Here is a 24926-nt window from a genome sequence, read left to right as displayed (position 1 = left end):
AGGGAATGTCAGAGTGGGGTGAGACAGAAATGGCAGCAAATGAGAGAATAATCCAACAACACCCAACCCCTTCTGTCCTACAAGACAACAAAGTGATGATGCCCCAGGGGTGACGAGTTTTAAAACTACTTCCCAGACTTTTCTGCAAAATCTGTGGAACTCACTTCAGAGATTTGACTTATTCTGAAGTGAGTTTTCACATACAAAACAACATATCAGCAACATTTCCTATTAGTTATGCAATATTTGTTTTAAATTGTTCGGCAAAACAAAATCTACAACCTCGTCTATTGACATCGTTTGAGGCTCCTGATCAGAGTTTTAAGTTTTTCTTGTTTTTAATCCGATTTCTTCTTCAAGTGGGTTTCTTTGTATTGTGATTAAGCAGTTTGAGTTGTAAGTGAGAATGAAGAAAATATTGAAATATAGCAACAATAAAACACATGGAGGAGTTTTGTTTGGAAGACCAAAACAGACTGAAATTCTTTATCACTATTTCATTGTCAAACACGATCGGCTGCCACTACAAGCCATCTTAAATATTGTAAGGATTGGTTGGTACATGCAAGTAAACTCATACTCATAAGCACTTTCTAATTAACACTCTTCTGTGACCGGTCCGCTCTCGACCAAAGCTGTTTTATCTCGGTGCTTGTGAGTGCATGAGTTGGTTTGGTCAGATTGAGCGGTCAGGAGTCTGACAGAGTTGGGGTGAACATCTCGTCTCATCTCATTCTGATTTTTAACAAAATATTTTCAACTTTAGTAAAAGCTCAGTTTGGTTAACTGGGAAATTTGAACTTTAATGAAATGCAGAAAATGTGTTCACCTGATAAACAAAAACATAATTATTCACATCCATTATCATTTAGGTTTCCTGCTCTCTTCCTCTCTCTCTGTCTCTCTGTCTATTCGTACTTCAAAATGAGCAAAAGGAGGTGCTGACAAATGTTTTAAAGACAATTTTATTCATGTTGTGTTGTTTTTATTATTTAATGTTATAGAATTTATTAATATCTTAACTTGCTTGTTTTATCTCACTTTGATACAATTTTAGCTCCACATGGTGTATATTTAGAATTACAGTAATTATATTTCAAAGAGAGCAGCAGTAAACCTGATGACCCACCAGGGGGCAGACAAAACAGTTTCTGATAATACGAATGTCATTAAGCAAAATTACATGGAACTAAATAAATGTGCCTCGTATCTGGTAAAATATAAATTCTTGTTTTTGTGCAAATGGAGAATTTGGGGTTTTGTTTTCATTCTGAGAAAAAGAATCCTGCACAGATTTTTCTTCAATTACAGTAGTTGTATTTTATTTCATTTAGTTTTTGCTTTATTTCAGTTTTCTTTTGATATAAATAATGTAGCCCACTAATTCTTAAAGTCCACATGATACATACTTTAGAAACTGTTTCAGGGTGCATATTTAACTGTATTTATTTGTTTCTTTTTAATGACTTTTTTGAAATACGATTGTAGTTGAATGTGTATTTTACTGTAGAGTTCTTAACTTCCATGCGGTGCATCCTTGAGAAATTTGTTGTCCAGAAATGGAGACTTTGTCATTTATTTATCTACGTATTTTAATTTAATTTATTTATTTCATTTCTTTCAGCATATTTCACTTTCCTTGCGCGTTTTCAAGGTTTATGTGATGTGTACTTGAGAATAATTTACTTTTCAAAATATGTTTGGTTTCATTAATTTTAAATGTCAATTTAATAGTCAATTTTAACGTATGTTTTGGTTCTTGAGGATTAACACAGTGAATTGTTGAGATTTTATATTTATTTTCTGATTTGTAATTTGCTTTGTTTTATTATATGACTTTAAAGTACATTAAATTATATTGGTCCAGATTCTAAATTTTATTTTATTTTATTTTATTTTATTTTATTTTATTTTATTTTATTTTATTTTATTTTATTTTATTTTATTTTATTTTATTTTATTTTATACGATGTGTTGCCTGTTTGTATTTTTTTTATTAATAGTAGTGCTCGAGAAGATCCAGTAGGTGGCAGGAAATAAACACAATTTGTTAATTCAAAGGTCGTTGAAGAAAACAAAAGGAAGCGCCGCAAAAAATGTAATCTATGTCCTTTTTTATTAAACGTCAGAATTATAAAAAATTATATAAAATAAATTAAAATAAAATTCTTTTAATTTCTTCGTTACAAGTAATTACAGCTAGTAACGAAAAATAAAATATCTATATTTTTTACATGTCCACATCTGTGACGTAAATGGATGATACCATCTACTCCACAGTCACGGGGGAACATTCACTTCAAAAATTACTCATAAGAATAAAACAATCCGCCTTTAAGCTCTGTGGTAAGAAATACACACTCCTCTGAAAGAGTAAAATGTTTCTTTTAGGTCAGTAGCTTTAACGCGAGCCAACATGTCTGCCCCCTCTCCGGCTTCAGTTCACCGTCCTCCCCATTGCGGCTGCTGGAGCGGCCCGCCGGCTCTGAGACTTGTGCCGCGTTTGCTTACAGTAGAGCCGGATGGGAGCTTCCGCTTCGGCTGTGAGCGAGCTGTCACCTCGGGAGGATGAACAACCAGAGATGTAGCACTTTATTCCTGAAATTGAAAGGACGGAGGGAGATCATATACTGTATCTATGTGGTGGGCTTTATGGTGAGTCGGGAACTGTGGGTTTTTGCTGCTGCTTCGGGTATCTAACTGGGTGAGACGTGAAATCAATGACATTGATAGTCCGGGCAGGCTTTCATAACTCAGGTGTGATGTCAAGCATGTAAAGGTACAGATTAGAACCGGTTCAGTCTTTCTATTAGAATATAACCCAGTGACAGAAAATAATAATCATCATCATCATTGCTGCCACTGGCTAACCAGTGCTGTGGTAATGTGCTAATCATTGAGAAATCTGAGAATGTCAAGTTGTTTTAACACCTCTGTTTGTTTTCAACAAGCTGCTGCAGAGGAGATTTAAATTCACAAACACACTCTGATAAATTCCTTGAAGCTTTTGTAATAAAGGAGGTTTTGGGTCACCCCCTCAGATTCTTCCAAATTAAAACCCTTCTGAGTTTCAGTCATTTAATTAAAGGTGACTAAAATAATTAAGGAAACTGACTTGAAAACTAATGGAGGGGTGGGAGGGGAATACATGTTACCTAAGCTTTAAAAGAATGCCTTTATTGGATTGTGTTAGAACGCTGTATGAGCAGCTGTGTGCCTCCAATTAAGCATCTGGCAAAAGCTGCTTCAAACTCAGCTATGCAGGAAAAACAGGATGTAGCTGCTGATTGAGCGTCCAACTTGTGCTATGTAAGCATGCACTGAATATTGTAATAATAGCTGTAGATTATTTGCATATTTCACCTGTTTCTAACCTGCTGGCTGTCACTTTTTCTGTAACTCCTCCCTCCTGCAGGGAGTGAAGCTGCTGTCAGACACACCCATGTCCTCCATCAGTATGAAAACAAGACTGCAGCCATTCTTTTGAAGCTTGTGTATTCACAAAGTCAAAGATATGTGATTCAGACGAATATTTGCAGAAGAGTATATCCGTAAAAGATCTGTTGAATAAGTTGTTGCTTTATAATATTTTCTTCTTTGTTTTTGGTGTGACAGGTTGCCCTGAGAAACATAATCTTAGACAGGAAGCGCTGCTGATTTAACTTCAGCAGCAACACAAAGTACAAAAGCTGGGAGGATATAATAATTAACTTTTTCTTTTCCAAATCTTCTACAAAGTGTACATACAGACATATTCAATTAATTACAATATGTGCTCTGAATAAAAACTACATTTTAAAAATAATCTTTTAGGAGATATCAAGCATACTTTTCATTACACCTACATTCCTCTATTAAAATGTATTTTTATTTATCTGATGTAATATTCTAAACTTAAATGTCACATTTTCATGAACTGTGAGTGAGTAATTATCAGCATTAACAGCAAAAAAAGCTTTAAAATATATCACTTTGTGTGATTAGTATATGTAATGTTTCACTTAGTGAGTTGAGTTACTGAAATAAACACCTTTCAATAATATTTTCATTTATTGAACATTACTGTATTTACTTCCACACTTACTCTTAGTAAGTTATCTGTAAAAAGAAAATTATGCTGTTATTCTTTAGGGTTTGTTTTCTTTAATTGTTTGTTTCTTTTTTTTTTTTTTTTTTGTCCTGTCCCAAAATGATTGAATAATTTTTGTGATCTTCTCTCGTTTTCTGTAGGACTTGTTCGGGGTGAGCATGATCATCCCGCTCTTGAGCCACCACGTAAAGGCTCTTGGAGCGAGTCCCACAGTGGCTGGAATCGTGGGTGAGTTGTGTTTTCATAATATTTAGTAAAATGTTTCTGTGAGCTCAGCCGTCTGAAATAAACTGTCTGATGGCTACAAAAGACAAATCAGATAACGTAAATATCACATTAAAAATTAATTAGATGCAAAAAATTTACAGCTCAATACGAAAAGGACAAAATTAGTAAATTAATTCAGAAAACATTCATCTTTAACCCAGAATTTAAACACATTAGTGTGGCTTTTACTAAAGAGTGTCTTCTTTATTTTAGACAGCTTCACTTCATTCAACATGCTTTGTTGGATTTTTTGTGACAGATCAACACAAAATAATTAGTAAGTTGGAAAGATAAAATGTTTTCATTTTGTTATTAAAATTCTAAATCTAGAATTGGACACACCTTCTAATTGAATTCAATTGAATTCAATTACTGTAACTAACATCTAGCCCTCTTTCTGACACCCTTCAAAAATAGCAAATATTATGACATAAAAAAAACACCAAGATATGGTAAAGTTACAGGTCGGGTAAGAGAGCTTTACTCAGGAAAGCAGCCAAGAATTAGTTACTCACTTCCCACATCTGGAGGAACAACAAGAACAAAACCACAGGAAGTCCTGCTTAAACATTTTTGAAAAGCCAAACAGCTTGAGGAAGATGTTCTTATCAGATGAATGTAATATTTTAGCTTGTTCGGCTTCACTTAAATTTCAATTTCAACTAACATAGCAAATCACATTGAACTCTCCATCCCCAGGTAAGAACATTGAAGTGGGATCTTTATGTTTTGTAGAGTGATACATTTCTGCAAGGTCAGGAAAGGTTTTCAGAATTCATAGGAAAATGGACAGAGAGCAATATTTAAAAGAGAAGCTATAAAAAAAACACTTGTTATTTGAGCAGATAACATCCTAATAAAAGACGCTGCTGTTTGTTTTGTGAAAACGTTCCTGAAATTTGAAGGGTTATGAATACATGTGGTACTGTGCAATAACCAATATTACCATTGTGGGAAAAAAACACAAAATATTTTAATTTCTTATTATGGATTGTTGAGTGTAGATTAATAAGGAATTAAATGCAACACTTAAATTGTTTGCTGTGATTTCTTTAATAACTTCCCTTCATATATTAGGATTTATCTACATAAACTCAAATAATGGAAGTTCCCCAGTTTATAATTGTGGATGCAAATCTGAATCATAAAACCAATTTTACAGTCGGCTTAATTGTTTAGTAGATTGTAATTAATCAATAACTATTATTTACACTTTTAACGGTAGCAATAAATATCCACAAATATCCATCAAGTTATAAATCAATTTGTAACTTGATTTATAATTTGCAGGATCTACGTATGGAATACTGCAGCTTTTCTCCAGCACAATAGTAGTGAGTATTGACTTTGTTTCTCTGTGCAACCTCCTTTTCTGTAAGATTTTCTAGTAAACAAGACGAGCCCACCTTAGTGGTCAAAATGGCTGAATTCTTGGTAATTCATGGAAACAAAAAAAAAAAACAACAAAAAAAACACTGGCTGTTTAAGATTGATTGTGATCGCACAATGGGATCACTGTGAAGACTTTAACGCACATAACCGGCTCCTGGTCAGCCACAAAATCCTTCTTTTAACACAGAAATCATTTCTAATTGTCTCCCCCCTTCAGAGAGCAACCTACGAAATGAACCAAATCATGAATGATTTTTTTTTATAAAACATTAAGAAAGAGCACAAAGTAAGTTTGGCATCTGCAACCGAATTCTTAACTCCTTCTGCTGCTGCACACGGCTCCAGAAATTGGTTTAATTTCCAGGGGTCATGGGACAAATTAAGCACATAAAGAGTCATCTGTTGGTGCCCTCATGCAGTCGGGCTGGATCCCTGTGAATGTTGGGATTATATGAACAGCTCCAACCCAAAAGTTTACATCCAGAGCACAGATCATCTCAACTGTCCCTAATTTTATTATTTCATCATTGCTGTGGGTCTGTGTGATAGAGAGAGAGAATCAGATCAAATCAAATCACAGCTGCTTGGCACACAGAGGATGTGGAGTTTTAGTTGTTGTGTCTCTTGTTTCTGAGTTGTGTGATTTGTTGTTACATGACTACCATGGTTTCAGAACAAAGTTACTAACGTTTCTTTACTGTACAGCTAGTTAAGAAATATGCTTTTTCTTTGCCTAACTCTGTCATCGATTGCTTACGCTTATTGCCAAAGCGTATGTCGATGTGTCATTGAGTGGATCGGCGTGTGATTGGCAGGGCAGCTGGAGCGACGTGGTGGGGCGGCGATACTCCCTGCTGACTTCTATCCTGCTGAGCGCCTGCGGTTATGGCCTGCTGGGGATTTCTACAAGCATCACTTTATTTGTCCTCGCACGAATACCTGTGGGTGAGTTTAGGGGGCGACAAACGGCAACAAATGACCGCCTGTTCCAAAGACTCTTGTGGATAAAACGTCTGATTTAAGCTGTACATCCTCTAAACACAGCAGAGCCACCGTTTTCTCCCCCGGTTGTACTTTGAAAATAACTCAAGTTCAGCCATGCTGGATTGATTCTGTGAAGATTTATTTTCCCACAGGTTCTCTACTCTATTTACTTGTTGACTTTAACTAGGCCATTCTAATGCACGGGGATGCTTTGATCTGAGCCAAGTGTCTGCAACCTTAACAATCCAAAGAGGCACTTTTTCCTCTGTCCAGCAAAATAAAAGTCAATAGCTACAAAATGTTAATTTTTTCAGCTGGAATATGAAATTTTAATTTGTTTTCAATTCTGTTGAGTGCAACTGATTTTCTTGCAGGATTTAGCTCAATCCATCTTCATATTTTCTCCATTTCTGCTGAAGAAAATCATCCCCACAGCATGATACTGCCACCATCTTTCACCACATGGATGGTGTGTTCAGTGTTGTGGACTCAATTCACTAATTAGACAACATCTGATTGCACTTCATGAATGAAGGATGATTCAAACACACATCCCACATTTCAGATTTTCATTGATTAGAGTTTTCATTTTCTATCTAATTAAGCACAGCTTTGTCATATATATTAAGCACCGATATGTAAAAAATTTACCAACAATTGTATAACTGGTGTGTGTGTATTTGTTTTTTCAGGACTGTTCAAACACTCCTTGTCCATCTGCAGAGCTTTGCTGTCAGACCTGGTGTCTGAATCAGAGCGCCCTCTTGTGATGGGACACTTTAATGCAGCCTCCAGCGTCGGCTTCATCCTGGGTCCTGTAGTAGGCGGCTACCTCACTGAGCACGAAGGAGGCTTTTACACCTCCTCATTTACATGTGCAGCCATCTTTCTTATCAATGCTGGTGAGCCTAAAGCGCCAAATAATCTGATATTACAAAATCTCTTTCTTAAGACTGTGTTTTTATGTATTTTTATTCCGTCTTGTTCTTCATGCTTCAACTGATTTCAACAATTCATATGTAAAAACGTTCACCTTCCTCTGGTGAATTCTGCCATATCTTTTGGTAATTTCATCTTTCATACTTTTTGCGATATTTTAACATTTATCCAGATTTTGGCTCCATAGAACGACTTGAAAAAAATCAGAATTCCACAAAACTCAGCAAAAACTTTGTGCTCTTTAACAGTCTATTATTTTTCCTTACTTCAACATAGAAACTCCATTCAACTTTTAGATAAATCACAAGATGTTAAACTGTTTTCGACTGATTCAGCTTCTTGATATCTCTTTCGGTTTTTCTAAAATCAGGATTTAAGTTTTGTGCAGATTTTTGTCCATTTTCAGTTTTTCAATGTGTTTCAATGATGCGATTCTTCAACTGGCACAGTGTGCACTGACGCTTTTTCAAGTTTGACTGGTTTTTCACAAACAAAATGCTGCTGTTCATACATTTTTAACCCTACGGAAATAATTTATCCTTCTAAAGATAGCTTTGAGGAAATATTAGCATCATCGCTGAAGGTCTTATGGTTTTCTTTCAAACACTTCCTGAGCGCCGGCCTGTCCTCCCTTCCTCCATTGGGCTCTGTATGAAATATTTTCAGCTCCGTCTCTTTCGTCTGGCGCGTTCTTGCAGCAGTTTTTCTATTTGCTGTCTTACGTCGTCTTTGTGCTTCAGGGCTGGTGTGGGTGCTGCCGTGGAGCGAGACGATAACCGATCGAAACGCAACTAACTGCAGCAACACCGCCAGTAGAAGATGCCACGATGAATACTGCGGCAAGTCTGTGCAAAACGGCTCTCACGCAAACAACCAGCACTCGGCGTTACCGACGGAGACCGAAGCGGAGCGCAGAGCTGCTGGGAAGCCTGGGCTCTGGTGGAGGGAGGTGTCACTGCTCCAGCCTGCGTGGAGACAGCTCACCTCCGTCAGCTCCAGGATTCACATGGTGGCCTCTTCTGACATGTGGGACCTGTTTCTGGTGCGTCTCTTGATGGCCGTAGCCATCATGCTCTATTACAGTAACTTCTCTCTGGCCATGGAGGAGCGTTTCTCGATGAAACCGAAGATGACGGGTTATCTGATCAGCTACAGCAGCACCTTAGGGGCCCTGGCCGGGTTCCTGGTGGGGCCGGTCACACAGCTCTACATAAACAACATGCCCGCTCTGCTGCTTCACTCCACCATGCTCACCTGTCTGCTCATTTTCCTCTACGCCGCCGCTCCGAGTGTGTGGCAGGTGCTGCTCACCTCCACCTTCTTTGCCATTTCTACCTCTATCGGACGGACGTGCATCACAGACCTGGAGCTCCAAAGGGGAGGCGTCCACGCCAGCGGGACTCTGATCGGGGCCGGTCAGTCGGTGACGGCCGTGGGTCGCGTCCTGGCCCCGCTGCTCTCCGGTCTGGCCCAGGAGGTCAGCCCCTGCGGACCGCCCAGTCTGGGGGTCGTGCTCGCTCTGGCAGCTGTGTGTTTGCTCCTCGTCAGAATCCCAAAGTGGGACGGGAGGGCGCTGGCAAAAACAGTGAAACTTTAAAAAAAAGAAAGAAAAAAAACGTTTCTGCAGCTGAATGGCGATCTTTTATTGAGTCAATGCAGATCTACCACTTTTTGAAGTGCTCTTATTTGCAGCAAGCAGCTGTGGTGAACAGCAGGCCCTCGGCGTGAACAGAGTTTCTCACCATGGGTGCCTCCGCCAAACGAATCTGCTGATGTCACGACTCGACACAAGGACCGCAGGCCTTTCTCTCAGGGATCGTGGACGTTTGCAGCTTGGAGGAAAAGGCTGCAGAGTTTCTCGTGCTTCTATAAATGCTGAAGTCAGGTCTCATCGAAACATGCAGTGAGGGCCTTAACTTTGGCTTGGTGTCCTTGTTACTGCAATAATCTACGCTGTTGTTAATTTAGTTCTGTCAGCACTACTTACAGGTACACTTACTACTGATTTATGAAGACACAAGACCACTGAAATTGTCATTGAAGTTATAACTTTGTGACCAATACTCATTCTGCAACTGTTGGAAAGGTTGGCAAGGATTTTATCCGACTCTAATTTCTCTTTACAAACCCTTTGTGTGCATTTAAATTGTTTCTGCTGTAAGCAGTCATTAAATATTTATATTATAAATCTTCAGATGTAAAAAATAAAATAAATAAAAGGGGGTTTTACTATCTTAGAAGAAACACTAAATGATGTTGCCGTTTACATTTTAATTCTGTTCAAACTTCCCATTATCTACTTTACTCCATTACACCTGATTGTGTATAATTTCCATTATACACATTTTTATGTGGGGGGGTTCTGACAAGGAGATGCTAACATAAATAAAAATGCTTTACTTAAATATAGGCTGTGTAGTTAATATTAAATTTAGACATATTTCCAATTATTAACATGAACCATAATTGTGAATAATGGTAGGTAAGCTATTTCAGGAACTTAAATTATTTTATTAATGCTGCTGTTGCCAAACAGAGCTTTGAAAAATGTAACTAAAGCATGAGTTTTATTGCGGCTTTTTTATATGCATGTAGTCCAGAAGCACCTTAATACTGCAAAATCTCAACCAGTGTGTCCTGCACATTGTTACCACTAGATGGCAGGAATGTTCTTCCAAAATGATCCAAGGATAGATTTTGCTTCCACACAGGCAAGTCCATTGCATTAGGACCAGAAGCAGTTCAAGGCAAAGTCTCAGCACTGAAAAGGGTTAAGTCTTGCTCTCTCTCACTGACTCGCAGCCTGATCGAACTGCAGACATGTTTGGAAATGTAATTTCCAACGTGATTTCTTGACACATCTCCACTATTAATTATTTAAGAGCAAGACGTATTGTAACTGAGGAAATGTTGAGAAAAGGTCATAAAGTATCAGAATGTAAAGATAATCTACCAAAGCAGAGATTATGGTTTCATCTATACGTCACACGCTGTTCTAGACTCATCAGTGGTATTTCCTCCTTCTCATTTAGCCTTATGAAATAGCTTTCATGTAGCAAAGTTGCACTATGCCTGTGTGTCATTAATTGATTTTTTTTAATTTGCAGTTTTGGATTTTTCCTAAGCAGTTTGAGATTTACAGTACCTAAAGTCCCAGGTTAGAAATTTCCCCTTAGATAAGTCATTGTGATAAATTTGTGATTGCAATTTTTACCAATTAAACATTTTTTCTATATTATTTTGGGCATATTGACCTGTCCAAATTGTAGAAGTAGTAATGTAAGAAACTTTTACAAATTACACCTCAATGGCACCTTTTCTTTTCTAACGCAGTGTAAATAATGTTAAGTCAATTTATCTTCTAAACTAAATGCCGCCTGTAAATGAAGTAAATGTATTTTTTGTTTGCACTACATATTAAATAAACAAGTACAGCCCTAAATAATAGTAAATATTGAACAAAATAATTGTGAATGAAAGTTGTTGTGTTTTTTTTTTTGTCTGAATTCAAAATGCCCATAAAAAAATGTCCAGTTTGACTAAAAGCTGTATTTTGAAAGTTTCATTCTATCCCATATTCAGTTGATAAACACCATAATTAATCATTGCAACATATTAATATGGACACAGTCCTTTAGATTTAGGGCCAAATCACCTTTTGTTGTTAAACTATTTTAATTTACATTAAGCCCATTTTCTGAAAGAAATGCAATGTGAGTTCATCGTTTTGATGTAATTTTGCTTTTTCCCCCCACTGAATAAATGCACCGCTAATCTATGTGGGCCTCATATGACTGGATGGGAACTGAGCTTGCATTAGGCACTTGAATTTACGAAATATAACTATTAGCAGTAAAACTGCTGTTCTACTACTACTGGTTTCTAAAAATTGAAAACACATCTAGGACTCACACAAGACCCAGAGCTTTCATTTTTAAATATTTTGCAGTTCCAAGAGAAGTTTGTTCAGAGACTTTGAGAAGTCTTTGTTCTTGTAAATGCGAAACTTCTGTTTTTCATAGTTTAATCAGTTTTTGCATTCTTCAGTTGTCTCCCATGTGTTATAAAGGAGTTTGTGTTCATGAAGGTTGCTGCTGGTTGGACTAATGTTTTAGCATTTGCAGTGGCTTTATAAAAGTGTTTGTATGATGCATCAAGAAAAAATGTGCAAGAAAATGCTAAATGGAAAGGAAATAATAAATGGTTTTGAAGATAATTGCAAATAAAAAACCTGAAAAGTCTGAAACATTTTTTGTGACAAAACTCTTGTTTCAGATATAGCTGCAGGCTTTTGAAGAATGTTTATGCTGCCTCTGCAAATCAGAGAAACTTTTTCTTTTTTTTTTTTTTTTGCAAAGATGCTCAAGTTCAGTCAGTCTGAATGGAGACCATCTCTGTACTTCAGTGTTTAAGATTTACAAGATGCAACTGCAAAAAGAGATTTTTATTTGAAGGTGGGAGAATATGCACTAAAATGCAAAAATTTTTTAGTTATAAAAAAATTTAAAAATATGAATACTTTTGCCATCTACAGTTTGACATTTTTAAATTGACGAATGAATGAAACATTTACCTAAAATCGGAGGTTTGTTGTTTTGGGTGTTTTTTGGAAAAAATTGTAAGAAGCTCCATATCTTGAGTTGTCCAAACATTTATGTCATGACCTTTTTTTTTGGTTTCAAGACTAAAATTGCACGAAAACAGTAATGAAACAAAATAATCTTAAATTTTCCCATCGTTCTCCGTTTATTTATCCAGGTAAATTAGTTCCTCTGACTCAGCTTTTAGTGTTACCGTAAGTTGTGATCGTGCAGTCTACAGTCAACCACACGTTTCTGAAGTTATGTCCACATATGCAATACTTGGCAATTTCATGCAACATTGAACTTAAAGATAAAATGGACGAGTGGGTGACGACACTTTAAATCATTAAGGTATCAAAACAATGAAGCTTCCTCAGCTTTATAACATGGAATATGAATAATTTGTGAATAAAATTTGAAATGGCAACACACTGTGTGTGTCTGACTTTCTGAAATAGTTCCTTCTCCGTAGTGCGCTGTGTTTCTGATGCGCATTGCACCTCTTTTCTACGAGGTGCTCCTATGAGCTGGGGCTTTATTCAGAAAAAATGGGGAAAAAACCTCCAGTGTAAATTTCCCTTTATCTTTGAAAGTAAAATTCAGGACACTCAAAGATTTTTTTTTTTATTTTTTTTTACAATTTGAGGTTCTATTTGATGCAGTCATTTACTTTTTTGGGTGCCACTGCGGCCGTCTGAGCAGAGGGTTTCCAGGCGTGTCGTCTCTGGGTTCAGCTGCCCAGCTGGGAGGAGGCCTCAAAGACCCACCATGTTGCCGCCGCTGCTGCTGCTGCTGCTGCTCCTCTTCTGCCTCATCCTCATTTCTTAAGTCATCAGCAGAGCCGTTGTTATCGTCAACAGGAGGGCCGAGGTGGCGACGCTGTGTTGGGAAGCGGGAATCCCTGTGAGAGGAGCCAGTCCGGGGTTTGCTCTCACTCTGGCTTTCATTGAGGACATCAGTGGAGGGAACTTCCTTCAGAGTTCCCAGCCTGTGAAGAGGCATCATGGCTCCGGACGAGGAGCGTTTGGGCTGGTTGAATCGAGAGCGCCGGGTAGGATAGGCTAACTCCGACATGGTTTCATGGTCATCTGAGAATGAAAGGACGGGAAACATGAAGGAAAAATTATAAAGCAGCAATTAATAGAACAGACATTTGTGCCTTCTCCAACATTTTAATTCCACTTCACAGGCATCTTCTATTTGTTGATCATATTTTAATTCGTTGACATTTCCTATTATAACATAATGTGAGTAGAGCTATTAAATGGGCCTCTACACTTTAGTCCAAAAGAATTTGGTGTCTGATGACAAAGGACATATGGACATGGAATATAGATAATTTCTAAAAGGAATTGGTTGCACTGGATTTTGTTTGTGGTCTTCAAAGTAAAATGGGAATTAAAACAAATTAACATGAGCATTTTTGTATTTCATTTAGCAGAAACTGTTTATTCTTTTCCTTCCAGTTTACAGTTTTTCTGTTTCAGATCAAATAAAATCTCAACAAAATACATTAATATTTGTTGTTGTGAGATCAGAAAATGTGAGAAAAGTTATGACTGTCTGACTCGATACATTTGCCTAATTAATTTCCTAGATCGTGGAAAAAAAATATCGGGTTTGTAAGTTTAGTTTTAGAAGCTTACCTGCGTAACTCCGCCTCACAGATGGATATTTTGACCCCAAACTCTGTCCAGTAGGAAGTGAGAAATATTTCTGAGTCTTTGGAATCTGGGAATAAAAATACAAAACACATACAAAAATTAACCTGCCTGCAAGGGTTTTCATTTTAACCTTTACTGATCTACATCATGTTTAGGAATGTGTGTTGAGACCCCTAAGATTATTTGTTTTTAAAGAAGTAAACGTAAACATCAGCAAACCACACAAAACTGCTGTAATTGAAAAGGATCTTGACAATTCTTTAGTTTCAACACAGCTGTTAACAAATAAAATATTCAGTTCTCAAATGTACTCATGAATTCTCCAATTTATTTAACAGTCAAAGAAATTCAGATCCACAAAAACCATTTCTGCAAGTGTCAAAATTAGAACCTGGAAAATAATGATGGATTTTTAACTTTAGTCACAAGATAATAAATAAATTAATAAATGCAATCCCTTAGGCAAATTTTCTAATTTCACTATATTAACATTTAATTGCACCAAATTCAGTTAAGACAGCAATTATTTTTTATGGTTTGGGATAATGTTCACTACATGAGAAATAAATTCTGAATTATATTATAATTACATTATGGATTTTGCCACATCATGCAGCCAAAACAAGAAAAAACAAATAAAGGCAATATTGGTTAATAGATTTAGATAAAACATAAGTATAAATCACTTAAAGTTATTGATTCATATTAGAAAGTATTACACATACTTTGCTATTGTTCCTGATCAAAGACACCTAAGACACTATCCCAGATTGTTTTCAGAGTTCATTAATTTGTATTTTTCTCTAATTGTCTCTTCTACAATTTCTATTGATGCCAAAAAAAATAAAAAATCATGGTTTTATTGCAAAACCAAAACTTTTTTACAAAGTACGATAGCATTTGGAAGAATCTGTGAGCTTACTGTTGACTGAAAGCTGCCGGGACGGAGGCTTCGGCGGATGCTGGCGTGGCGTCTGATCAGGATCTCTCTGGGCTGGTTGTCATTGGGCAGAGCATGCTTACTGGTAAACGCCACCGTCTGAAAACATAAACACAAAGTAAGACAACATTATTCGCATTGTTGTGGCCTTTATGACAGGCTTCTATCACAGATTTGATCAAGTTTGGCTTCTGTGAACATTTGCAGAAGTCAGAAATGCCGCTCCGCTGCCTACATCGTCCTCTGGAGATAACCAATAAACCAGTAAGTGCTCTCTCTCAGGGGAGACAGCATTCTTTGAAACTCGGATTGCTCAATCAAAACTGAACACACCTGTCTGAGCCACAAGAGGGAAGTTTCTGTGTTTGTGCTTTGCAAGCATAAAATTATTCTCCCTGATGCAAAACAACCATTTTTATTTATAAAGATAAAAACAAAACAGTGCAACAGAAAACATGATGTACTGTCACATACGGGAGTATTGAATCAAAATTATTTTCTTAATTACACCTTAAATATGTAAGGGCTGAGTTTAAGGCTGGCAGTTTTCATAACTCCTCAGGAATATCTTTTTTTTTTTTTAAAAAGGACATTAGTTCATAATTGACACTGTTTAAAAAGAACAACGCACAACACAATACTGTAAATATTTAAAATAAAGCTCCCAGCCCAACCAGGAAGCATGATTTCCATCTGTCTGCCTATCAAAGAGTCTTTTGAGGGCTGATGTCATTGTGACTGGTGGAAAAGTACTGCCAGAGACACAGAATCGTTATGCAAAACAAGCCCAGTTTCAGTGTTTGGAGTTCTCACATGTCGCTAACACATCACTGGAAAAAAGAAAAAGAAAATCTCTGATGAAGCTCCATTTACTGGGGCAGACCTGTGTAAAAAAAAAATAATAATTTTGTTTATAGATAGAGTTAGATTATAGATAGAGTTAGAGGATGTTTGGGTTTCCATGTCGAAAATTGAAACAATTCTCGTGGATTATTTAAAATAAATTGAAAATGGTTTTACCACAGTTGGATTTATACCAAAATAAAAGACAAATGGTTCCCGAGACAGCAAATGAAAATTACTCCATGGATTGAGTCTGACAAATAAAAGACCAAATCCTAACAGCCTGGAGGCGGCGCTGTTTTTATTGTCCATCTTACCCGTTGCCTGATCTTGTACATGTTCTTGGAAAGGAGGTCGTGCATGTTTTTCAGGTCCTCAGCCATGAATGTCTTCTTTGGTTTAGCAGATTCCTTCTTCTCTTCCCTAAATTTAAAAAAAAAGATATATAAATTCAGAAAAAAAGATTACTAGTAAGGCTCCCGTTGATCTGACCAAACAATAAGGAAGCTGTCTGGTTTTTAGTTGTTCATACCGAAGGGAGACGAGGGCAGGAGCAGCGCTGATGTCTCCGGACAGCGTGTCCAGGATCTCCATGGCGTTCTGCAGCTCCAGCTTCTTGTACAACGCGACAATACTGGACTCAGCCCTGCTGTCTCGGATCAGGATCCTACGCAATATTCTGTCGTTGAACTTCATGAACCTATGATTGGGATAAGAAATTTTGTTTGTATGAATTAAACAATGCATGAACACAGGCTAAACTTCTGTAGTTCTGACAGTAGCTTCCTGTGTTGCTGTCTTAAAGTTACTCTTGGATTTTTCTCTTTATAAATCCGTCCCTCCAGGATGCTGCAGTGATTTTTGTGACCTAATATTACTGATTTAAATATTTTGTGATCAAAGTTGTGATTTTTTTATTATTTTTTTTAATCTGATATCCTAGCATGGGCATTATTATCGGTATATTTGGAAGGAAACTGCAAAATGATTTGCCTTTTGGCTGGCTGGTTGCTGAACATGACAGAATGTGCAGCTCAGCCAAGAAAATCACATAACCACATCTAGTTATTATTTGCTAAATTGTTGTAATGACTGAAAAAACACGTCCACTTTGTTTTGGAAAAAAAAAAAGAAAAAGGCAAATGTTATAGTTTAGCATCATACGTGCTAAATTAAATCAGCTTTCAAGAAACCTTGTGAAATGAGGTTAGATTAAAAGGAGACTAAAGGGAATTGACCAAAATTCAGTTTTGGTCAAAATTCAGAAAAGAATGAAATGTAGATCTGCAAAAATGATGATTGTTGAAAATCCCAAATCCACTGAAAATTTGTGAATGGTGAATCATAACTCCCTTGAGGGACTGGTTAATGCTCTTCTTGCCCGACCTGCCGGCTTGAAGATGCCAAATAAATGTCATCCAAGTAAAGAGGGGTGAATACAAATCTCTTCTCTGACTTTTCTTTTATGCAAAGTCATCAATTGCCTTTTGTACCATTTCCAGTCCAGAAGACTTTCTCCCACTGTTCAAAACAAAATGTGACTGAGGTTACCTGGTTCCTAAAAGTTTGGCCTTAATAATAATCTAGTTATCCTACATCAATCGAAACTTGCTGTGTCAATACATACAACCTGACTGCTCTACATGTAAGTGGCATGTTCAGAGCATGTTTCGACTGGTTCAAACTAATCCACTGTTAGAAACTTGAGAGACCAGTCTCAAATGGCCCGCTAGGGGAATGCCGACACAGCCAAGAGGAAGAGGAAGAAAGGGGGGCAACAAAAGAAAATGAAGATGAAAAGAGCAGCAGATACAAAAATGCAACTAATTTTGAGCAGAAGAAAATTATATTTTCTTTGCTGACTGCTGAGGCTGAACACGACATTCCTCACCTCTCCATCATGAACACACACTGCTAAACATGATGTGAAAGACACTCTTCCTCCAGATTTTTAACAGCATTTGTATTGTTGGCATGCAACAAGAAGTGCCAAACCATAAACATACCAACTTGTTGAGCAGCAATTTAAGCAGAATTAGGATGCCAGAGTTACTCACTTGTCCTTCCAGTAGAAGTGACTCCACTGTCCACAGAGATCCTCTATTCCTGCCATTGTGTGCTCCATGAGCTGAAAGTGACAAAGAGCGTCTCAGCACTTCCTTGTGAACACACATCCACACACACACAGCAGATGATAAGAATAAAAGTCTGCGTTATACCCTGCTGTGAATCTCTACATTGATGGTCTCTACGTCACGGTTGGTCCTCCGTACGTTGATGAACTCAATCAGAGGTCGGATGCTGATGCCCTGCAGAGAAACAAAAAACACTTTTCAAATGTTTAAAATGAGCCTGGCTTTACATGATGGTGTCAATTAGAAATTATTAGATTTTTTTATTTGAATTGAAAGGCACAAATATTTGTATTTCATTATAACTCGCGTATTTGCCTCTCACCCAACGAATGCTTGAGCCAGGCAGTAACCAGCTTTATTTAAACCAGAAAACATTAAATTGTTAAACTGCTAGAATTACTTTACAAAAAGCAGAACACCAAAAGGTTGAGCACGATAAGTAGCTTAAATAGTACTAAATTTAATATGTTGATCAGGTCTATGCATCAAAATAATAAACCAATGTATATTTACTAATATGTCATGTTATCGTGGCAAGAGGAATAAAAGCTAATTTTATTCTTTAAAATGTTGTTTAAAATAGTAACATGATATTTTAACTCAACGATAACACAGTGAGAATCCAATATCACTCATTAAATCCAAACTTCCCAACATTTCTATATAGTTTTAATATCACAATGAGCTACAAGTTCATGAAAATATGCCAGAACTGGCTTCAGTGAAATGTTTTTAATAAATTAACCCAGTAGGAGAATCATGAACTCCTATCATTACCGACACATGAATGTTATACAGACAAATTGCTAATTATGAGTTGCAAAGATTCTAGCAAGCTTCAACCCCAACATACAGTCCAGTTTTATCCACAGACTTCTGCATAGAACTGAACTGAAACGCTCACCTGGAGAAACACTGTGAAGAGGATTACTACGATGGTGGCAGTGATGAACAGCCGTTTCCGGCCAATGCTGTCAGGAAGTGTGAAGGCCAGAGCGAAGGAAACAGCGCCCCGCAGTCCTCCGTAGGCCAAACCGAACTGATCTTTCATGTTAAAGGGGATGGTTCGGAAAGGGTTAATGATCTGAGTCAGCACCAAAATACCTGGAGGAGGAGGGGAAAAAAAAAAAAAAAAATATATATATATATATATATATATATATATATATATATATATATATATATATTTCTTTTGTTTTATTTAAACTTGAAAAGTGAACTTTTAGGCTCAAGTTAGTTCTTGAAATAATAACTTAAAAATTACAGAATTTTTATGTAAATAAGACAGGACAGCTGTGTGGACAAATTAATCTATGTCCATCTCAGTGTCTGACAAGATTTGGAGTAAGTGGTGCAAAAACGTCAGCCACAGTGAAACAGGAAGGTGATGCAAGGTGTCTGAGTACGGCCACTGAAATCTCACTGACCGAAAACCAGAACACCTGAAAAACTATCTTACAGTATTAACTGGAAAGCATTTTACAGTTTGAAGAGAGGTACTGAAATTTACCCATTTCCTTCTAATATTTAATTGTGCTTGCTGGTTAAAAAAAAGGATTTCTTAAAAGTCAAAAAATGTGGAGCAGAAATGTAAACCATAACTTTTAAAGGTTTCTGCACCTTTGTTCTTGCACCTCTGAGTCCAGGTTAGCTCTAGCTAAATGATACAAACACTGCTCAAAACTTTGAAGTAAAGTAAAGTAACACCAATCTTGTAATTTCACTAACAGATTCACATTATTAACACCGCGCCTTGCATCCCGCTTACCCAGACCTCTCCATAAAAAGGTAAATAGCAGCGTGAACAGGATGTAGCCCCAGTTCCACTCATGATTGGTTGTTATGGTGACGACGCCCAAGAAGAAGAAGATGAGGGTCTCCGAGATGGAGCCGATCATCTTGACCACGTGCCGGATGGTTGTGCAAGAGCGCTGGGAAACGTTCTCCTCGACGTAGTACTTCATGGTGAGGGAACAGCAAACAATGCTGCATCAACGCACAAACAGTTGCAGCTTTTTGATTCACTGTGGTTGAAGCAGCCTACAGTTCAGATATTTGATTACGCAAGACCATTTCAAAGCCACTCACGCCATGATGGAGGAGATGGCAAAGAGCTCAGCCACCAGGTACGCCAGATAGCTGAACATGAAGATGAAGAGGGGTTCGATTTCTCGGACCTTGGAGGTGAATCTTGTTGTGAAGGCGGACAAGAAACCAAAAAGGATGCCAAAGCCCATCCCTCCGAGGCCGACCACAAAGAACCTCGCCACTCCCAAGAACACATCTTCGGGCTCCACCACCTCCATCTCTGCCACAAAGGTGAACATGTTGTACAACACCTGAAAACAGGGAAACATAGAAGCTTTCAGAGATCATGGGAATGGTTAGAAACTCTGGTCTCTCATTTTGAGATGTATTCATTTATTTCAGGGTGTCAAACTCCAGTCCTCAAGAAATTAATGGTCATTAAAATGCTGATATTTCTAGAAGAATACAAAATAAAAATACACCACTGAATAGTCAGGTTCTAACAACTCTGTGTGTGTAGTAACTACAGCGCTCTCAGTTTTCTGTTTCTATTTGCATAGGAATGTCAAACACATTTCCAGCCAAAAATGTGACTGGAAATACAAAACAGATTGAAATAAAACTATCCGGCTGCTAAATGAGGAGTAAACCAGGCTGTTGTATGTATATCCTGGGAGAATCCTAGAATTGGTGAAAACACTGTTCCTACTTTTAGCTTCTAGGCAAAGCGTCAAATGTGTGATCATTCTTATTCCTTCTTATTCCTGGGCTTCCCTAATGACCCAGTGCAATGTTTGTTTTTTGTTTAATCTACTGCATGCTAAACAAAAACGTGACGAACTCAGTTAAAGGAGAACTGGTTTACAAAGCTGGGTTGGGTCAGAGTGTTTGAATATAAAACGAAGGGAACTTGAGTGGTGAGGGAAAGGGGATGAGCTCACTTCGGTCATGTAACCAACGATATGGGCATGTGTTGACTCCTCCCACGCTACCAAACACACATGCAACTGTGACCTCAGAAACAGGTTTGGCAACTTGTGAGCAAACAGGTTCTGAATGAGGCTGGCATGACACATTTGTTTCATGTCTCAAACATCCTTTTGCTTTTTCTCCCCCTCGTTTATCTGCACGGCCATCATGCCTGTGAGCCAGCGTTTCTCCCACGCACATTATGTTGTCACGCATGCGCCCTGACTCCAAAAAAGAACCATTAAGAAAGTGTCATTATGGCAATGAAACCTGACTTGAACCTTTTGAGTACAGAAGAATAGAAAATCTTGCTCACTGCACAATAGTAGCTGTTTCATGTGGTAAAAAGGTTTGAAATGACAGGAGGGTTAAAGCAGTGACGATGATGAATTAAAACCTTTGAAATGGTATAAAGAAAGAAATATTCCTGTGGGACTGGAATGTATTTATGTGGAGACTATTGCCATTTTGCTGCGCATTCGTGAAGACAAATAAACACTAACTGCAAACTGTGTTTTCCAACCAAATAGTGACACAGAACAATCCTGTAATGGCAGCAAGTTTCAACATTAACAGAAAGGATCAGAAGGGTTTTCGCTCACCACAGTGACGGCGTCGCTAAAGAGACATTCTCCGAACACCACGATGTAGAGCTGCTCGTTCACAGAAATGTCCTCAAAGACGTTGAGAACCGCCACGGGGTCCACGGCTGAGATTATGGCCGCAAACAGCAGGTTCTCCTGCAGGTTGATGTCCTGCACGTCGAACGCTTCGATGTGGCATATGGCGAACAGGGACATGCCGATGCCGATGCTGTTCCAGAGGGTCCCCACCACGGCGAACCACAACACCTGCACGCCGGAGGAAGAGTACGGGTCATTAAATGCAGATGAGTGAAGAGACAGGAATGTGGTTGAGTCAAAAAATCTAATCAAATCAAATTTTATTTGAATAGCACATTTCAGCAGCAAGGCATTTCAAAGTGCTTTACACCAAATCAAACACAAAAACACAATGCAACATAGAATCAACATCAAAAACACAACATTAAGTCAGATTCCATCAATAAATTTGCAATTGATTACGTTTCAAATACAACTCTAAACAAGTGGGTTTTAGTTGAGATTTAAAGGAAGTCAGCGTTTCAGCTGTTTTACAGTTTTCTGAAAGTTTGTTCCAGATTTTTGGTGCATAGATGCTAAATGCCGCTTCTCCTCGTTTGGTTCTGGTTCTGGGGATGCAGAGCAGACCACAACCAGAAGACCTAAGATGTCTGGAAGGTTGATACAACAACAGCAAATCTCTAATGTATTGTGGTGCTAAACCATTCAGTAATTTATAAACTAGCAACAGTATTTTAAAGTCTATTCTTTGAGCTACCAGGAACCAGTGGAGAGACTTTAAAACTGGTGTTATGTGCTCTATCTTCCTGGTTTTAGTGAGAACGCGAGCAGCAGCATTCTGGATCAGCTGCATGTTTGACTGATTTGTTGGACAGACCTGTGAAGACGCTGTTACAATAATCAATACGACTGAAGATAAACGCCTGGATGAGTTTCTCTAGGTCTGGCTGAGACATTAGTCCTTTAATCCTGGAAATGTTCTTCAGGTGATAGAAAGCCGACTTCGTTTACTCACGGTGCCCACGTTCTCGAAGAACAGCCTGGTGGGCATGAAGTAGCCCGAGTCCAGGACGATCGGGGGGAGCATGTAAAGGAAGAAGACATTGCTGCTGAGAACAGCCGGAGGCTCCTCGTGGACTGAGTGCATGATGGCGCCAACAATCAGACCGATGCTTATGAGAAGGCATGACTCCGGCACCCAGATTGTTATCTTGTGATACACATGAAAACCTGAAAGAAAAGAACGATGAAGATGTGACTTTGGTGTAGCACTTCCTGCAACTCAATAAGTTGTGAAATTATTACAAAGTTATTTCAATGATTCAACCGAAACAAAGCCAAACACTGTGTAGATTTGTTACACACAGTGTAACATGGTTCAAGTGTTTATTTTTGTTAATTGTTGCTATTTTGGCCTACAGCTAATGAAAAGCAGGTTGACTTTCTCAACAAATGAAAATAGTATAAGACCAGTTAAAGAAAATTATTTTAAATACATCTGGGGGAAAGACTGCTGAACTGACAGCTGAAGCAGACAGTCATGAAAACCCTTCATAAAGGAGGTGCTGTGGGGGTGCAGGGCTAAGCACAACCCAAATGGAGAATTTGATGTCACTGGTTCGAGACCCAGCCTGATGACCTTTGCTGAATGATGTTTTCAGAAATAAAATAAAATCCCAGAGTCTGCAGGACGATTGGAGAGCCGCTGAATCCAAGTTGCTTGAGGTCTAGAGGGCATTCTCCACATTGGTGATGTCTACATGCTTCATTTTACTTACAAGCTTGATGGACATGATCACACTGCTAAAAAATATAAATACCTGCTTCACAAGTGGTACCTTTTTGTAATTGCAATAAACTTGCCAGAAGCTGACCTGACCTAAACCCCATAGAGACTCTATAAAGTAATGTCAAGAGGAAGATAAGAGAGACTGACCCAACAGTGCAGATGAGGTGAAAATCTACATCAATATATTTTTCAGCGATTTGATATTTCTGTATTAAAAGATATTATCTTGTTCTTGTGCAGTATCACATTTACTGGAAAGTAACCTTTTGGGTTGTCCAAATGTTGTCCATAATCCAAAACAAACCCAAATAACTTTATTTTTTATGAATTTGAATGGACTGAACTATTCAGATAAGTTTATTTACAACAAGCTTATATTTGACCATCGGACCATCTGTAAATTTGACATATTTAAGAAACTATACTCACCGATTTTTGCGAAGGAGGCCAAAAGCATCCATAACGTGATCTCAAACGGGATTTGTATTCTGGGATAGTCCATAGTGAACACAGGTAAATTTGAAGGCACATCCTCTGGATAAGCCTGGGGTCCATTATCGGGCTTAGTCGGGGGCAAAATCGTGGCCCCTGCATTTGGTTTATGTGGCGCTTCTCCGCTACAGCCACAAGGAAGACTTAGAAATGTGCAGGTAATAAGCACAGCTAGCGCTCGTTTGGTGGAGCTGTAATTCATGGTGCGCAAAAGACGCAGTTCATGAGAACACCGTGGAGGTTGAACACAATCACTCCATCGTTAGTCAACAAAAGATTGTAAAAAAATAAATAAATAAAAACGAACGTCACTTTTGTTAAAAACTTACTGAAATTAAAATTACAGTACACTCTGAGGCAAAAGTCTTCAGAAAATCCAGCAACAGTGATGAAGAAAAAAAAAAGGGAAACGAGTATGGTGTTGTCTTTTTCTACCTGCGGGACTGAACACCTGTGCTTCACCTGAGTCGATACTGACATGGGTGTGGCTACAAGCCTCCCTGAAGCAGGTAAAAAAAAAAAATACAAAATAGAGCCACATTCTGTGTTTCTGCAGGGTTCACAGTAAGCAGTTTCGGTCAGCAGCAACACTTCAATTCTCAAAGATCAACAACTACTGCAAAGTGTTTTACAGCCCAATAAGTGACTGAAATAGAGCTATATGGCTGATTAAACTTATGCAGACTGAAATGAGTAGATTTGATTGTTTGTAAATAAAGAAAACTATGAAGTAAAACTTTAACTATATGAGAAATTGTGGCTGAAATATTTTTCTGTCCATTTACGGTATCACATTTTTTTAATCTTGTATAATTTTTCCCATTAATTTACATAAACAATCTCACGTAATTAATTGACTCATGTTTATGTAATTTATTGGTAATGTTCCCTGAGTATTTTCATGTGTTTTCTTTGGATCCCCATCCATGCACCACATGTAGCCCCAGGTGTGGTCGCTGTGCGATTATAGCAGACTATTGTTGTATTTTATCAACTCATACTGTTGTCTTCAATTCTTTGCTAATGACTTCAAAATAACTTTCTTTTTTATAATTCAGAATTAGGGATTTATTTTATTATTTTTATTGGTTAAATTAAGCAGCAACAATAATTATAAATACCATTGCTATCAGTAAATGTTGATTAAATATCCAAGATAATATTCTTTTGACATCAAATTATTTAAAT

General features: G+C 37.8%; 2 protein-coding genes across 2 annotated transcripts; one reads left to right on the top strand and one right to left on the bottom strand.

The window, feature by feature from the left end:
* The first annotated feature begins 2467 nt into the window (after window positions 1-2467).
* mfsd9 (major facilitator superfamily domain containing 9) lies at window positions 2468-11917 on the top strand. The gene is made up of 6 exons (XM_044131956.1): window positions 2468-2655; window positions 4231-4318; window positions 5648-5691; window positions 6565-6694; window positions 7426-7635; window positions 8413-11917. Exons 1-6 carry the CDS (start codon window positions 2569-2571, stop codon window positions 9267-9269), a joined length of 1416 nt encoding a protein of 471 aa, XP_043987891.1. The 5' UTR covers window positions 2468-2568; the 3' UTR covers window positions 9270-11917.
* A 338-nt stretch (window positions 11918-12255) lies between these two features.
* On the bottom strand, window positions 12256-24202 carry slc9a2 (solute carrier family 9 member 2). Its single transcript, XM_044131955.1, has 13 exons — window positions 23676-24202; window positions 22473-22687; window positions 21437-21685; window positions 19926-20176; window positions 19606-19823; window positions 18742-18941; window positions 17922-18011; window positions 17760-17830; window positions 16235-16402; window positions 16020-16125; window positions 14842-14958; window positions 13902-13986; window positions 12256-13343 (listed from the first exon to the last, which is right to left on the bottom strand). Exons 1-13 carry the CDS (start codon window positions 23938-23940, stop codon window positions 12922-12924), a joined length of 2457 nt encoding a protein of 818 aa, XP_043987890.1. The 5' UTR covers window positions 23941-24202; the 3' UTR covers window positions 12256-12921.
* Between the last annotated feature and the right edge of the window lie 724 nt (window positions 24203-24926).

Source organism: Gambusia affinis, linkage group LG11, assembly GCF_019740435.1.
Source record: "Gambusia affinis linkage group LG11, SWU_Gaff_1.0, whole genome shotgun sequence".
Classification (NCBI taxonomy): Eukaryota; Metazoa; Chordata; class Actinopteri; order Cyprinodontiformes; family Poeciliidae; genus Gambusia; species Gambusia affinis.
Note: the sequence above shows the minus strand (reverse complement) of the source record. Positions and strands in the feature narration are given on the sequence as shown.

Excerpts from the sequence above, each read along its gene's own strand:
- mfsd9 (XM_044131956.1), top strand. The coding sequence starts at position 2,569 with ATGAACAACCAGAGATGTAGCACTTTATTCCTGAAATTGAAAGGACGG. Across the intron at positions 6,695-7,425 it reads CCTCGCACGAATACCTGTGG|GACTGTTCAAACACTCCTTG; the intron begins GTGAGTTTAGGG and ends TTGTTTTTTCAG. Across the intron at positions 7,636-8,412 it reads CATCTTTCTTATCAATGCTG|GGCTGGTGTGGGTGCTGCCG; the intron begins GTGAGCCTAAAG and ends TTTGTGCTTCAG.
- slc9a2 (XM_044131955.1), bottom strand. The coding sequence starts at position 23,940 with ATGAATTACAGCTCCACCAAACGAGCGCTAGCTGTGCTTATTACCTGC. Across the intron at positions 19,824-19,925 it reads GCCATCTCCTCCATCATGGC|CATTGTTTGCTGTTCCCTCA; the intron begins GTGAGTGGCTTT and ends GCGTTGATGCAG. Across the intron at positions 14,959-16,019 it reads TGTACAAGATCAGGCAACGG|ACGGTGGCGTTTACCAGTAA; the intron begins GTAAGATGGACA and ends TTATGTTTTCAG.